Genomic DNA, 17,528 nt, shown 5'->3' on the forward strand with positions numbered 1-17,528 from the left:
GTGATACAGGCCTCACACTCTCTCGTTTCTCTCCTCAGGGTCTAACTAACGCGAGAGCGGCGGAGTATCTGGCCCGGGATGGTCCGAATGCACTCACCCCTCCACCCACTACCCCAGAGTGGGTGAAGTTTTGCCGCCAGCTCTTCGGGGGTTTCTCCATTCTGCTGTGGATCGGAGCCATCCTCTGCTTCCTGGCCTACGCCATCCAGGCAGCTACAGAAGACGAGCCATCTGGAGACAATGTGAGGACACAGGCACACACAGATCAGTTTTGGCAGGAAATGCAGAAGCATTTGGGGAGATTAGAAAGGGGAGAGACGAAAAAGAAATGAGTTGTTGGATATAGGACAGGAGCTTGGTGCTTATGGTTCCTCTGATGTACCGAAAGACAAGAAAATGTCGGCTGGTTGAAGCACCAGATAATTAAAATAATTTAATTATCTTCTCATGAATTCATACTTGTCCTTTTCTCAGTTGTACCTGGGTATCGTCCTGTCTGCTGTGGTCATCATTACTGGATGCTTCTCCTACTTCCAGGAGGCTAAGAGCTCAAAGATCATGGAGTCCTTCAAAAACATGGTGCCGCAGGTACGGGGTACCACTATGATTTTCAGTTAAAGTCCATTTGTTCTGATTTTACAATATCAATAATTGTGTGTGTGTGTGTGTGTGTGTGTGTGTGTGTGTGTGTGTGTGTGTGTGCAACATAGCAAGCGTTAGTGATCCGTGAAGGTGAGAAGCTGCAGATTAACGCTGAGGAGGTGGTAGCTGGAGATTTGGTGGAGGTGAAGGGAGGAGACAGGATCCCTGCTGACCTCAGGATCATCTCCGCTCATGGTTGCAAGGTAAAGACACACACACACACCCACAAACACACAATTTAATTAAAATCCTAATACCTGTAAGTATATTGCATTTCATATTTCATATTTCAATAATATTCATGAGCTTGCTCTTTTTCCTGAGCTGTGTGAGCAGGTTTGTCAAGTTTCTCTTTTAAACAACACATATTACACAGAAACTGCAAATCAGAATTATGTCAAAAGATCAGAGAAGCATCTGTTTATTCTGTACCCCAAAGATCTACTGGCTCCTTAACCAGACAAGAACTAAAGCAATAATGATAGTCTGCATATTAATCATACAGTATGTGGCTGAACATGCATTTATTTATTTATTTATTTATTTATTTATTTATTTATTTATTTCTTTCAATACACAAGATATCCTGTAGATATTTGTATGTTATATTTAATGCTTTCCATTTGTTTTAGGTGGACAACTCCTCACTGACGGGGGAATCCGAGCCGCAGACACGCTCACCTGACTGCACCCATGACAACCCTCTGGAGACCCGCAACATCGCCTTCTTCTCAACCAACTGTGTGGAAGGTAGCGTCGTCTCGGCAACCGCCTCCCCCTCGCTCTCTCGCCTTCTGGATGAGCTCTTTTAATCTCTTTTTTTTTTTTCCTAATGCGACTCTGCATCATGCTGTGGTTTTGTTTTTTCGATCTGCTGTGGAACAGATGAGGAGAAAGTGTTGTCATGACAACGAGCTCTCTCATTTCCCCTGCGTGATGTCGTTAATCAGTGGCTCACACGTTGCCTTTCCCACACGTCTGTCTTTTGAACAAATTGAAGCGCATCGCTGCAGAATTAATGCCTGTTTAAGGGACATTATACAAAGTTAGACATACACATTTACTAACCACTTCATTAGATACACCTGTTCACCTACACCTTGTGCTACAGGTCACATGGTCTCATCAAAATCAGACAACAGAAGATTGGAGAAACATTGCCTGGTTTGATGAGGCTTCATTTCTGCTGCGCATAAACAACACCAAAGCATGGTTAGTGGTTCAGGTTGGTGGTGGTGTAATGGTGTAAAGTGTGTATTTTCTCAGCACACTTTGGGCCCCTTGGTACCGATTGAGCATGGTTTAGATGTTTGTCTGAAGACAAATTGGGTCCAACCCAGTACTACTAAGGTGTATCTAATGAAGTGGCCAGTTATTGTATATTTATTTATGTTTGTTGTCAGATTGCCTTTGAGAATGCTTTTGAGTAAAGATGTATTGACATGATTAACACTTACAGAACGGCTTTATGGGTGTCTTTAAATGAAGTCAGATTTTGTTAAAACAAACAAAATTCCCAGTAGATGCAAATACAGAGGAAAAGTGATAGAGTTTTTTGTCTTTCCCAATTTTGACTGTTAGGAAGAATAAATCCATGCTTTTCTTGTCTTTTCTTGTGGAATCCCAAATTCACACACCAAGTCTTTGGCTGACGTTACCTCTTTCACATTTGATTTCCATCAGATGCATTTCTATTCTAAATGAAGTGACGAGTGTGTGCCGCAGGGTTCCTCATGGTAATAAACTGCTTTATACCAGTCAGGGTTTAAAGTGGAGAAGCAGTCTGTCCTGGGAACACTGGGCACTAGTCCTTTGAAGTGCAGTGCACACACACACACACACACACATGCACTGTGGGCAATTTGAAACCATCATTTAGCCTGTTTTTGGAGTATGGGAGGAAACTGGAATAAACCCATCAAATACGGGGAGAACATGCAAACTCTACACACACAGGCTTGAGGAGGGATTCGAAACCTCACCCCTGACGGTCACAGTGCCAGCCACAGTTCCCCCTCCAGTTATCTTAAAATTATTCCAATGTATGTGATTAGTAACCACTACTAATGTTATACATAATACTAAAAATTATGGCTCAACACTGAGGTCAATAAGTATTGGATCCCTCTGTGATTTTGTAAGTTCTCTTACTTAGAAATCATGGAGGGTCTACAATTTCCAGCATAGGTGCATTTCCACTGTGAGAGACAGAATCTAAAAAGAAAAATCCAGAAATCACATTGTATGATTTATTTAACAATTTATTTGTGAATTACTGTGTCCAATAAGTATTTGATCACTTGTTTATCAGACAGATTTCTGACCCTCACAGACCTGTTATTTTGCTTTTAAATAGTCCATATGCTTCTTACGGAGCCACTCCTTGGTGTTCCTGGCTGTGTGCTTTGGGTCATTGTCCTGTTGGAAGACCCAGCCACGACCCATCTTTAATGCTCTGACTGAGGGGAGGTTTTTGCCCAATATGTCACAATTCATGGCACCGTTCATCCTCTCCTTAATACAGTGCAGTCGTCCTGTCCCCTGTGCAGAAAAACACCCCCAGAGCATGATGCTTCCAGCCCCATGCTTCACTGTAGGTATGGTATTATTGGGATGATACTCATCATTCTTCTTCCTCCAAACACAGTGAATGGAGTTAAGACCAAAAAGTTCTACTTTGGCCTCATCTGACCACAGGACTTTCTCCCATGACTCCTTTGGATCATCCAGATGGTCCCTGGCAAACTTCAGACGGGCCTGGACATGAGCTGACTTAAGCAGGGGAACCTTCCGTGCGATGCAGGATTTTAAACCATGACGTCTTAGTGTATTACTGATGGTAGCACTGTAGTGTAACACTGATGGTCCCAGCTCTCTTCACGGCATTGACCAGCTCCTCCCGTGTAGTTCTGGGCTGATTCTTCACCATTCTTAGCATCATTGATACCCCATGTATCTACTTAGACTTTGGCTGATTGTGGGGTGCACAGGTGTCTTTATGACGGCTAATGACCTCAAACAGGTGCTACTAATTTAGAAACATGAGCAGAGTGTAGCTGGACTATTTAAAAGCAGAATAACAGGTCCTTGAGGGTCAGAAATCTGACTGATAAGCAAGTGATCAAATACTTATTAAACACAGTAATTCACAAATAAATTGTTAATAAATCCTACAATGTGATTTACGGATGTTTCGTTTTAGATTCTGTCTCTCACAGTGGAAATGCACCTCTGCTGAAGATTGTAGACCCTCCATGATTTCTAAGTAAGAGAACTTGCAGAATCACAGGGGGATCAAATACTTATTGACCTCACTGTATATGTTGCTCGCACCTCCAGGATCGTGGGTTTAAATCTCATTTCTGTTTGTGGTGGGTTTTCAACAGGTACTCTGGTCTCCATTCACAGTCCAAAGACGGGCACTGTAGGCGTATGTTTCCAAATTGCTCATAGTGTATGATTGTATGTGTATAAGTATGTGTGCTTGTGTCCTGCAGTTGATTGACACCCCATTCAGGGTGTACAGACCCAGAAACTGTGACCCTACACAGAGACCCCATGACAGTGCTATAGATAGTGGAAGGATAGATGGATCAGTGGTGTATCCAGTGTGTACATGGTTCCAACTAAGGGCAATAAGTTGTCAAAGAAGAAGACAAAGTTTGAGTATTGTGTTTTACTCCACAGGTACAGCACGTGGCATTGTGGTGTGCACCGGTGACCGAACTGTCATGGGTCGCATTGCCACGCTGACCTCTGGCCTTGAAACCGGCAAGACCCCCATCGCCAAGGAGATCGAGCACTTCATCCACATCATCACAGGTGTGGCTGTTTTCCTGGGAGTCAGCTTCTTCATCCTGTCCATCATCTTAGGCTACAGCTGGCTGGAGGCCGTCATCTTCCTTATTGGCATCATTGTGGCCAACGTCCCTGAAGGGCTCCTAGCTACCGTTACTGTAAGAGTTTTTATTTATTTTTTATTTTTTTAAATTAAATGAAATTTTTTTGTTTGTTTGTATGTGTTTGTGTGTGTGTGTGTGCGTGTGTATGACATTTAAGTACGGTGTGGTTGTGTGGGTGGAAACAACTATACACATTGTGCTGTGCATTAGGCTATGTGTGTGTGGGGCAGGGGTACCAACATTTACAATTTACCAATAGCATTTATAAAAAAAAATTTATCCCATTACATATCTTTCCTTTAGAGTTAATATAGGGAAATGTATTATGTGTAACAGCAGTAACTGATGTTACAATATATTATGCATTGCATTTATTTTGTAGCAATTGAATAAAGTAACTTCAGTCCGCGGAGTGCTTATGAACGCAGACATTACTGAAGGAGTTCCATCCGCTCTTTCAATGGCACGACAAGACGAGAATAACCTGGATCTGTCAACACTTGTAGCCATCAACACCTCCATGACAGATCTCAGTGCAGTGGGATTAAACTCACTAGCACTCTGGGTTATAGATGCCACCACTTCTGTCTGGCTGCGAGTCTGTGCTGCTATACATGTGTGAACTGACCCTGCAAAATCTACCTTATATGCCAAGGTCACTTGTGGAAGTCTTTAAAACTGGGGACCAGTGTAAATAAATGGCCTTTTGGACATCATTGCTTGAACCCACATGTTGGTGGTTTCTTTCTGATTCTAGACTTGTTTATTCAGAAACCAGGCCACTGGATCAAACCACTGGATCCTATCAATGTTCTTATTCTGGATAATATAAATACAAATAGATCTTAGTCTGTAAGCTGTTAGGAGGAATAGGTTTAGTGTTCTTTATAAAGTGCAGTATGCAGCGATGTTGAGTCTCACTGGGTGAGGTGTTCCACTAGTCCAGATGAGCATGCAGGTGGTGTCTTCTGGCACTCCAGTGGACCATCGAGGGCCATTATCCACAAATGGAAACCCAAACCTTCCCCGGTGTGGCCTATCAAAATTCCTCCAAGAGCACAATGCAGGATCCAGGAATCCATACTTAACTTGGACCAGCACAAGGGGGGGGGCAGGCTGGCTCATCCAACCCCCCAGTGGCTGGGTCAGCCCTCTGACTGGGAATTGAACACAGGCTGTAGTGGGAAGAGGACTCATCTCCCTCAGTGGCATAAGTGTGGTCATCTCCCACATCCTTCTGGTCAGTTATTTACACATTTTGGTGGCTCCACACTTGGGTGACTCGGGGTGTAGCTTATCCAGGTGAATTGTCCAGCCCGTGATGTTCCCAGCACCAGGGTAACCAGTGTTCAGCTAATACAAACAGGCATGCTGCTAGCATCGATGTGTATTATATTATAAAATCTTGCTTTCCCTCTGTTCCTGATAGAATTTTCATTAGCAATGTTGGTACCTCTGTGTGTGTGTGTGTGTGTGTGTGTGTAGTGGTTCTTCTTAATTCTTTCCAACAGCTGCTATTTTAAAATTGGTTTTGTTTAATGTGTGTGATTTTTTTGTCCCCTGGTGTTTGTGAATGTCGTCTCGCTGTTCTAGCTGTTTGTCTTTCTGTGACAGTGTGTGTCGTTGACTCTTTTTTGTGTCTCTTGTGGCTTTGTACCCTTTTTTCTTATTCCTCTCTTTCTCTAACTCTTCATGATTGTGACTCTATCGCTGTCTCTTTGTGTTTTCTCTCTCTTTCTCTTGTCCTCATTTTTCAGACTCTCACTGTTGAAGGCCTAGGCCAGTGTGAAAAGCTGAAAAAGTATTACAGTGTGGATGATGTAGCTCGCTTGCACTGGTTTATGGCAGTGATTTTATAAGAGATATGAACCTCTTTACGCTGTGGGCTGTTTGGTTGCTTGGCTCGGCTGTGCTTGCTGACTGTGCCACAGATATGCGATGTGCTTGAGCTGGAACTGTTAAGATCCTGTGCTTTGCTGTTTGAGCCTTGCTTTAATCTTAAATGATCTGCAAGTGCACTGGAATGCACGATAAAAGGAAAACATCTAATTGAATTGAACTAACCAGGATTCTTTGTTTTCTCTTTTTTCACTTTTTCCCCCTATGTTCTCTTTAACATTCATTTAAATCTTTTTCCTGCTTCTCCAACTACTGGATATTTTCCCCTCTCTCTGGTCTCTTCACCACGACGGTCCTCTCCTTCTGTCCCTCTATCCTGTTCTCTTTCTCTATATCTCTACGATTAGGTATGTCTGACCCTTACAGCTAAGCGCATGGCTCGTAAGAACTGCCTGGTGAAGAACCTTGAAGCTGTTGAGACCCTGGGTTCCACATCTACCATCTGCTCGGACAAGACTGGCACTCTGACGCAGAACCGCATGACTGTGGCTCATATGTGGTTCGACAATCAGATCCATGAGGCTGACACTACCGAGGACCAGTCTGGTGAGACGAGAATTTTATCGCCAGTCTCTACTCATATATCCCAACCTACAGTAGATCACATACAGCTCTGGGGAAAAAACAGTTATGCCATGTATATGTAGTGAATCAGCAAATCTCCAACAGAACATAGAGAGATTTGTATGGTTTCCAGGCAGTAGATAAGAAATACAGTGAAGAAAATGGATAGTTAGAATGCTCTGCTTAGGGTGGTGAAGTGTCCCGAGAGCGCCCGTGGTGCGGATGGTGGGTGCTGCGCAGTCACATGTGCTTGACGCATCAGAGAGTAGCGAAAGCCACATAGTCCCCATGATAATTTGGTAGCGGAGGTAGCAGCTCATCATCACAGTCTGAAAACATGGGCTGTTTTACCAAGTAACAATCCTTGTGTGAAGAAAAGACCGAGAGCAAGCTGTTCTGATTAGTCACTGCCAGCGGTGCTGCATTGGCCCACGTCTCCCTGCATGGCCACTGTTTAATGGGTGTTTATGGCTCATTTCCACAGTATAAGTGGGAAAATACAAAATGTTTTAATAGCACTATGGTTAGGGCTTGTCACTGGAGAACATTGTTTAAAAAAAGCTTTTTGGTTTCAGGGACATCCTTCGATAAGACCTCTGTGACATGGGTGTCACTGGCCCGTGTAGCGGCGCTCTGTAACAGGGCAGCGTTTAAGGCAGGTCAGGATGCCCTGCCCATTCTCAAGCGCGATGTGGCCGGCGATGCCTCAGAATCAGCTCTGCTGAAGTGTATCGAGCTCTCCTGTGGCTCCGTCAAAGCTATGAGGGACAAGAGCAAGAAGGTGGCTGAGATTCCCTTCAACTCGACCAACAAGTACCAGGTGAGGAACTGCTCAGGGGTCGGTTATTAGAAAAAAAACGACACTTGGACACTAATCAGAAGGCTTTGAAACGGTTTGGGGATTAGTACATTTCGTATTATTTATTTAGTTTAGTTTCCTAATAAAAGGAAAGATGCAGTAAATATTTGAACAGTTTTAACAGCAAGAAACATTGTGAGCTGTAATTTCGTTTAGTCACAAGAATGATAAAAAGCACAAATGCGAAAATATTAAGTTACAATTATTTTGTATTTTGTAACTTTAACTTTTTAAAACAGTCAGGTATATAGACCTATCTGTAAGTAGAATAAAAAACATTAAGCCTTAAATAATTATAAATGTTTAAAAATAGGTTCAATAACCTTGTATTTTATGACAGGACAGATATTTTAGCTTGGTAAGATCTCAGGATTGGCAGGGTAGTGCTGTTGGTGTTGTAATGCTGCTGCTTTTGATAATTAGGATTTTTACACTCTATAGACTCAACGTGTCATCCTGCCACAATTTCAGATTCCTACATGTTAAGACAGGATGAAAGATAAATATCTGACTGCGAATCAGGCGATAAGTTCAGCAGATGTTGGGTGTGAAGAGGGTGGTGGTGTTAACATTGTTAAAGGTCCTGTCTGATAGAATTCTATCCAGATTTTTATTCTTTTAACAGCTTTGCATGTTTGTTTGTTTTTTAAAGCTTTCAGTGCATGAGACCGAGGATGAAAGTGATAGCCGCTACCTGCTGGTGATGAAGGGGGCACCAGAGCGTATTCTGGAGCGCTGTTCTACCATCATGATGCAGGGTAAAGAGCAGCCCATGGACGAGGAGATGAAGGAGGCGTTTCAGAATGCCTATCTGGAGCTGGGAGGACTGGGAGAGAGAGTCCTGGGTAAGTGAAAGATTATCAGGCAACTAAAGATACCGAAGCCTGCAGTTGAGAGTGGGGATGGGGATACAGGATACAAACTGAAGTGCTATGAAGATGAAATCTGTACTTAAGTGATGACGCATTGGTAAGATCAGTAGTTTCACTGTTTCACTGCTTCCACCATCCTATCCAATGCGTCCCTACAAGTCAAGTGACTCTGATTCATAGATGTAACTAATTTATGGTTAAATGGTACAAGATCCACATCCTGCAGGTGCATAAGTAGAAGAGAGGAGTGAACATTGAGCATTAACTTTAGCTTGTTTGCCCAAATAAATATTTGTTAAGCATGCAACCATGCAATGTGGTAATGGAAGCTGAACTCAAACTTCTTGTACTTCTTGTAGCAAGATCTGATCCCTTTCCCACCTCAAACAAACCACATTATAGTTCATTTGGGTCTGGGCTGAGAAAAGAGATAGGAAGGGTTACCTGGTGCTGTGGTTTTGGCCCAACTCGAGTGTGGTTGCTGTGTCCAGACCTGCTCAAAGGACCTTCACCAAGAGTGAAAAACAACCAGGAGTTAATCCAACCAGTCTAAACCAGGCAGGTGTGGAAACTCCCTGAGAGTTATCTGAATCATCTTCAACAAAGTCACTAAATAGTGTAGCAGGCATTAGAGATACTATCAAAAACACGGACATAAAGTCACACGTTTCTAACCTAAAAACATACAGCAATGCAGTTGGCGGTCTCCAAAGCCTCTTCTCATCTTATTTGGAATTATTTTTATACGTTCCTTCCACATTTTCAGGGCATGCTGTGATACTCTGTGGTGCATTTGGCTTTAAATCAGCCCCCCAACGTTAGCACAGCAAGTGTTTGGTATTCTAGCAAGTGCTGAGTATTCCGCATGTCCTGCCCTACCAGGGACTGCGTGATGCAATAAGGGTTGAGTGCTTTTCATTTGCCACTTAATTAAAGGGGAATAAATTGAAAAATGAATTAAAACCATGGTCCGTTGTTTTAAACCCTCATGCTGGGTTAGGTTAGGGTAAAAAGACGTAGCTCTGGCGTAAACCCAGAGACCCACGTGGTGCACGGGCCTGCAACTCAGGCCTCATCTCCAGCGCTCTCCATACAGGGTTAGGGTTAACCCTAACCCTAACCCTAACCCTGGCACAAAATAACAACTTTTGTGTTCCAGGTCAGTTCCACAGTTTGTTTTTTCAACAGGTGTGGTAAAAATTCTGTTGTCCATAGGTTCCAGTGCAGGTTGCCATGAAAGCCAAAAAGGGACGTAGGGTGTGATTATTTTAAAACCCTGTAAAACCCCAACACATTTTTTATGGTCTACTGAAGACAGCACTTCCTGTGTTTATAATTTATAGTGCAAGTAAACTAAAATATTATTCATGTACCAAATAATGTGACGTTCAATACTTACATCTTGAGGTTTAGTGCTGTGCACTTGTTTCCGGATTGCAATTTCTTCTTTCTGCTTTTTTATAATCACCACCCTCCCCACAGAGGGACAGAGGGGGCTCCAAGGGGTTTCACTGGGTCGAAGAAACTGTAGTTTGCATTTATGCTCCACATTTTCAAATGCCAGCATGGACCTGCTAGATTTGTTTCACAAAGCATGACCTTTAGTAAAAAACAGACCTTAAAAGCTTTGTGTATGCTTCACAGGGAGGTTTTGCTCTCTTCTTCCACTGACATCAGGGGTTGACACAAGATTCAGGAGACGGCATCATACTTATAGTTGATATGCAACAATTAAAATAGCACAAACCTATATGTGTTACTTCAGCTTTTCTAAAGAACATTTAAAATCTGGGTCTATCCCATGACCAAGTAATGACCAGGTCTGTCCCGTAACCCCCAAGTACCCACCTGCTCTGGGAGACTAGCAGTGGTAGTAGGAACATATGAAAATATTAAGTCAGAATTGTTTTGGATATTTTCTATAACTACACCTTCCACTGTTCAGATCAGCGTGCAGTTTTGTTGGTGGTAATAATACACCCATCATCTATAACCCTGACCACTAATGGATGAAATGAACAACATTTCTTCTACAGAATCTTGCAGACTTCTTAATGATCAAAGTTCTTCTTGGTCTTTGCAGTGTTCTGTAATTTCAAGCACTTTGCCTTCCTTGACATTATTTTGCACCGGGGTTAAAAGGTTTCTATCACAGTCTTGAATAACTTTAACTTCACCATAGTAACGGTTGACCGCCTTTAAAAGAACCTTGTAGAATGTTGCTTGCGCCACCTGTGGGACAGACAGAGAAACCGCACTGAACCACCTGCCTCTGATGGTGCTGAGATCAACAATACACAGAATTCTGAACAGAAACGACATCTCAAGGAAGAAGATTCTACTGAAAAACAACAAAGTCTGGACAAATTGTTTGATGAATTTCTTGTCAGGTCCTGAGTTTGAAAATAAGCACAAAGTAAGTGTTTTCACAGGACAAGAATCCTAAATAATCAGGTGTTTCTACTTGACAAAAAAGAGAAGAGGTTTTGGGTAATGGGAGTCCTGTTGAGAAACTGTGGCAGGAGCTGAACAGAGCTGTTTATACAAATAATCCTTCGAATCTCACAGAAATGGAGTTTTGTGAAGAACAAACAAGCCAGATAACCGGTGGCCTCATTCCAACACCCACAGCACCCAAAGAATCTACTAGCAACACTCTAGTAACAGGAATGGGCTAGAACTTTACTTGATCGCAGTGAAATTAATTAAGGCCCCTAATTACATCTGTCTGTAGACATGTGAAGCAGTAAAGATCACTGCAAAATCTTTGGGTTAATGTGAAGTTCAGTGCAATGTGATGTGATGGATTACAAGCAGGTTCACTGAGGAACCTACTCCTTACTGAGTGGTGGACTCGCTAGATGGAGCGTCATTCTCGTTTTCTGAATATGGACCCAGGATATCTAAAACATATTCATGCAGGGACAACATGCTCCTATAAGGGTTTTAGCCCTGCAAACATTATTTCACTGGAATGCATATATTCATTTTTTTTCATCTATTTCTGTTTGGTTCATGCAGGGTTCTGCCACTTGTTCTTGCCTGAGGACCAGTATCCTAAAGGATTCGCTTTCGATACAGATGACGTGAACTTCCAAACAGATAATCTTTGCTTTGTGGGTCTGATGTCCATGATCGACCCTCCGCGTGCTGCGGTGCCTGATGCTGTGGGCAAATGCAGATCAGCTGGCATTAAAGTCATCATGGTGACAGGTGATCACCCAATCACAGCCAAGGCCATTGCTAAGGGCGTGGGCATCATCTCTGAAGGCAACGAGACAGTGGAGGACATTGCTGCACGGCTTAACATCCCTGTTAGCCAAGTTAACCCCAGGTATTGCACCCCTCACATAGTAATGTTGCACACACACAGATAACTCAACTCGTCAACCCATCAGCAATTTCACCACGCTTAGTGTGAAAACAGCCTGTGTAGAGGCGGCGTCCTGGGGGAAAATATAATCTCTTTATAAGTAATTTCCTGGTTAATTAAGATAAACCAACACACATTTAATTAATTATAAGAATGCCAGATATGCTCAGAGCAGAAAAAACGTGAATAAAAAAAGATCTGACCATGTTCTTTCGTGCTTGTTGTTGTTCAGAGATGCAAAGGCTTGTGTGATCCACGGCACGGATCTAAAGGAGCTGACCCAAGACCAGATGGACGAAGTTCTGAAGAACCACACCGAGATTGTCTTTGCCAGGACATCCCCACAACAGAAGCTCATCATTGTAGAGGGCTGTCAGAGACAGGTAACGCATACAAACACAACCGTGTGTTATGGAGTATAAAATGAATTAGAGCTTGTTTCTGATCTACATCTCATGGTCTCGATCCTATATCACAGAGTTTGATGATTAGCTTTTCTCTCCCAGGGCGCCATTGTGGCTGTGACTGGTGACGGCGTAAACGACTCTCCTGCCTTGAAGAAGGCTGACATTGGCGTGGCCATGGGTATCTCAGGCTCTGATGTTTCTAAGCAGGCAGCTGACATGATCCTGCTGGATGACAACTTCGCCTCCATCGTCACTGGCGTGGAAGAGGGTGAGCGAGAGGGAAGGACGGAAGAGAAGGAAGACGGATGTTCCAGTTTTAAGACATGTTCACTGTGGTCCTGAAAGTCTGCTAATGTATTTTTATTTGTTTCACATGTGCAGGACGTCTGATCTTTGATAACCTGAAGAAATCAATCGCTTACACCTTGACAAGCAACATTCCTGAAATCACTCCCTTCCTGTTTTTCATCCTGGTCAACATTCCTCTTCCTCTGGGCACCATCACCATTCTGTGCATCGACCTGGGCACTGACATGGTGAGATACTCACTCACTCACTCACTCACACACACACACACACACACACACGTAAATATAGAATACTAAAAAGACCTAAACACATACTAATCACTACATACACACAAAAATACTTTGATTTCCTAAAAAAACTGTGGACCAGACACACACCTTGAGTAGTGCATTTAAAACACCTCGCCCCCCCCCCCCCATTCCCCCCACACACACATCTGTTATTATCACTCCATCTGCTCCTCCAGGTTCCTGCCATCTCCTTGGCCTATGAAGCAGCAGAGAGCGACATCATGAAGCGCCAGCCACGTAACCCTCTGAGAGACAAGCTGGTTAACGAGCGTCTCATCAGCATCGCCTATGGACAGATTGGTTAGCACACAACTACATAACACTATACTACACTACACTACACCACACACAGCTATACACTAAACTACACAACACTATACTACACTACACAACACACAGCCAAATTACACTATACTAACACCAACTAACACTATACTAACATTATACACACCATTATACTGTACCACACTACACTACACACCACTGCACTACAATACACAAAACTATAATACACAACACACAGCTATACACTACATAACACTACCCTACATGACACTACCCTACCCACACTAGACTAAATTACACAACACTATACACTCACCTAAAGAATTATTAGGAACACCTGTTTAATTTCTCATTAATGCAATTATCTAATCAACCAATCACATGGCAGTTGCTTCAATGCATTTAGGGGTGTGGTCCTGGTCAAGACAATCTCCTGAACTCCAACCTGAATGTCAGAATGGGAAAGAAAGGTGATTTAAGCAATTTGAGCGTGGCATGGTTGTTGGTGCCAGACGGGCCGGTCTGAGTATTTCACAATCTGCTCAGGGATTTTCACGCACAACCATTACTACAGAATGGTGTGAAAAGGGAAAAACATCCAGTATGCGGCAGTCCTGTGGGCGAAAATGCCTTGTTGATGCTAGAGGTCAGAGGAGAATGGGCCGACTGATTCAAGCTGATAGAAGAGCAACTTTGACTGAAATAACCACTCGTTACAACCGAGGTATGCAGCAAAGCATTTGTGAAGCCACAACATGCACAACCTTGAGGCGGATGGGCTACAACAGCAGAAGACCTCACCAGGTACCACTCATCTCCACTACAAATAGGAAAAAGAGGCTACAACTTGCACGAGCTCACCACAATTGGACAGTTGAAGACTGGAAAAATGTTGCCTGGTCTGATGAGTCTCGATTTCTGTTGAGACGTTCAAATGGTGGAGTCAGAATTTGGCATAAACAGAATGAGAACATGGATCCATCATGCCTTGTTACCACTGTGCAGGCTGGTGGTGGTGGTGTAATGGTGTGGGGGATGTTTTCTTGGCACACTTTAGGCCCCTTAGTGCCAATTGGGCATGGTTTAAATGCCACGGGCTACCTGAGCATTGTTTCTGACCATGTCCATCCCTTTATGACCACCATGTACCCATCATCTGATGGCTACTTCCTGCAGGATAATGCACCATGTCACAAAGCTCGAATCATTTCAAATTGGTTTCTTGAACATGACAATGAGTTCACTGTACTAAAATGGCCCCACAGTCACCAGATCTCAACCCAATAGAGCATCTTTGGGATGTGGTGGAACGGGAGCTTTGTGCCCTGGATGTGCATCCCATAAATCCCAACAACTGCAAGATGCTATCCTATCAATATGGGCCAACATTTCTAAAGAATGCTTTCAGCACCTTGTTGAATCAATGCCACGTAGAATTAAGGCAGTTCTGAAGGTGAAAGGGGGTCAAACACCGTATTAGTGTGGTGTTCCTAATAATCCCTTAGGTGAGTGCACAACACTATGTTACACGCAGCCACATTACACCACTATACTACACCACACGACACTACACACCACTACATGACACAACACACAGCACTACACTAAACAACACTATAATACACAATACAAATCTATACACTACACTACACAACACTTTACTACAGAACACATAGCTATACAATACATAACGCTTCATAACATACAGTACCACTACACTACAGTACACACAACTACACTACACAACACTTTACTACAGAACACATAGCTATACACTACACACAACTACATTACACCACACAACACTACACTGCACACCACTACACTATACAACACAACACACAGCTATACACTACACAACACTATAATTCACAAGATAAAGCAATACACTACGCAACACAATTACTATACGACACAAAGTTATACACTACATAAGACTACCCTATACAACACAACACACAACTACACACTACACAATTCTTTATTACACTACACAAAACACAGCTATACACTACATTACACAACACATACAGCACACACACAGCTGTACACTATACAACACTACCCTCTGCACTTTACTACACTACACAAAACACAGCTATAGACTACACTACACACAGCTATAGACTACACTACACACAGCTATAGACTGCACTACACACAGCTATAGACTACACTACACACAGCTATAGACTACACTACACACAGCTATAGACTACACTACACACAGCTATAGACTACACTACACACAGCTATAGACTACACTACACACAGCTATAGACTGCACACCACTACATTACACCACGCAACGCAACACTACCCTACACATTACTACACAACACAGACCTATACACTACATAACACTCTACTACACTATACAACACATACTGTAGCTAAACAGTACACAACACCCACCTATCCACTACACACCACTACACTACACCACACCACACACAACTACTCTGGTCTACACAACACACAGTTATACGCACACCTCGAAAAGTGCATTCAAAACATCAGCCCTCATTCCCATTCCCCCCCCCCCCCCACACACACACACACACACAAATACACAAATACACACACACACACACACACACACACACACACACACACACACACACACACCACTACACAACACAACTGTACACAAAATTATACCTAACACTACACTAAACTAGACTACACTGCACACTAAAGCACAACACTACACTACAAACCACTACACTAGATGACACAACACACAGCTATACATTAAACAACACTACAATACACAACACAAAGCTATAGACTACACTACACAACACATTATTACACAACACACAGCTATACACTACATAACACTACACTACCCTACACAACACAACACACAGCTGTGCACTACACAACCCTTTACAACACTACACAAAACACCAAACTACACTACACAACACACAGCTATAGATTGCACACAACTACACAACACTATACTACACACCACTACACAACACACAGCTATACATTACATAACATTTTATTAGACTACACAACATACCTATACACCGCACACTACTACACCACACACCACTACACCACACAACACACAGCTATACACACACACACCTCGAAAGATGCATTCAATATCTCAGTAAACTACACTACACCGAAGTACACAACACTACACTACACACTAAATCACCATACTGCACAACACTAAACTACAGCACAGCACACTGCAGTATACTACATGCCATCACTCTACACTGAACTACACCACAATACACAACATTGCAGTATACTACATATCATCATGCTACACTAAACTACACAACACTACACACAACTACATATTACACAACTATAAACTCAACTACATTACACTACATACTGCACAATACACACTACACTAAACTACTCTACACTACACATTACAGTATACTACATACCACCACACTACACAACACTACACTACACTACAACACTACATGACATTACAGTGTGCTACAAACCGCCACCACTCTACACTACACTACACACAGTACTACACTACTCCACGACACTATACCACGCTACAGAACATTACTACATACTACCACGCTCCGACACTACAGGACACACAACACCACAACACTACACTAAACTACTACTGTACACTACACTACACTACACTTCAGCACAAGTCTAAACTGCACCACACTACACAACACACAGCCATACACTACACAAGAATACAGTACTCCACACTTCACACAAATATACACAACACTACACAACACTGGCACAGTTCTTTTCTCTGTGAGTGGCTGAGACGAATCCCTTATTCTTTCGGAATGATGGAGGAGAGCACCAGCGCTGATGTTTGTACTGACCCAGGTTTTCTCTCTCTCACTTGGACAGGGATGATTCAGGCTCTCGGGGGATTCTTTGCCTACTTTGTGATCATGGCTGAGAACGGGTTTCTGCCATCTGTCCTGGTGGGCATTCGGCTCAACTGGGACGATCGATCCAACAACGACCTGGAGGACAGCTACGGCCAGCAATGGGTTGGTTATTGTTTTAGCACGGAAATCTTCTGTTGAATTAAAATTTTCCTGAAGGTCCCTTAGTCGAGCTTTAGACGTGTGTTTCTTGTTTTCCAATACCTTTT

At 42.9% G+C, this 17,528-nt stretch overlaps 2 protein-coding genes across 2 annotated transcripts in view; one reads left to right on the forward strand and one right to left on the reverse strand.

Annotated features, from left to right (window-relative positions):
- The window catches only part of LOC128516134 (histone H3-like), a 575,451-nt gene that overhangs the window by 138,458 nt on the left and 419,465 nt on the right, over positions 1–17,528 (reverse strand). The gene's annotated exons all lie outside the window — the stretch shown is intronic.
- The window catches only part of atp1a3a (ATPase Na+/K+ transporting subunit alpha 3a), a 35,027-nt gene that overhangs the window by 14,072 nt on the left and 3,427 nt on the right, over positions 1–17,528 (forward strand). Inside the window, exons 4-17 of the mRNA XM_053490419.1 lie at positions 39–242; positions 475–588; positions 711–845; positions 1,275–1,392; positions 4,330–4,598; positions 6,791–6,989; positions 7,583–7,827; positions 8,519–8,711; positions 11,760–12,072; positions 12,344–12,494; positions 12,618–12,786; positions 12,900–13,054; positions 13,294–13,417; positions 17,279–17,424. Coding sequence (XP_053346394.1) covers positions 39–242; positions 475–588; positions 711–845; positions 1,275–1,392; positions 4,330–4,598; positions 6,791–6,989; positions 7,583–7,827; positions 8,519–8,711; positions 11,760–12,072; positions 12,344–12,494; positions 12,618–12,786; positions 12,900–13,054; positions 13,294–13,417; positions 17,279–17,424 — 2,535 coding nt within the window. The remainder of the gene's footprint in view (positions 1–38; positions 243–474; positions 589–710; positions 846–1,274; positions 1,393–4,329; positions 4,599–6,790; positions 6,990–7,582; positions 7,828–8,518; positions 8,712–11,759; positions 12,073–12,343; positions 12,495–12,617; positions 12,787–12,899; positions 13,055–13,293; positions 13,418–17,278; positions 17,425–17,528) is intronic.

The sequence above is a fragment of the Clarias gariepinus genome, chromosome 28 (genome assembly GCF_024256425.1).
Source record: "Clarias gariepinus isolate MV-2021 ecotype Netherlands chromosome 28, CGAR_prim_01v2, whole genome shotgun sequence".
In the NCBI taxonomy this organism is placed as follows: Eukaryota; Metazoa; Chordata; class Actinopteri; order Siluriformes; family Clariidae; genus Clarias; species Clarias gariepinus.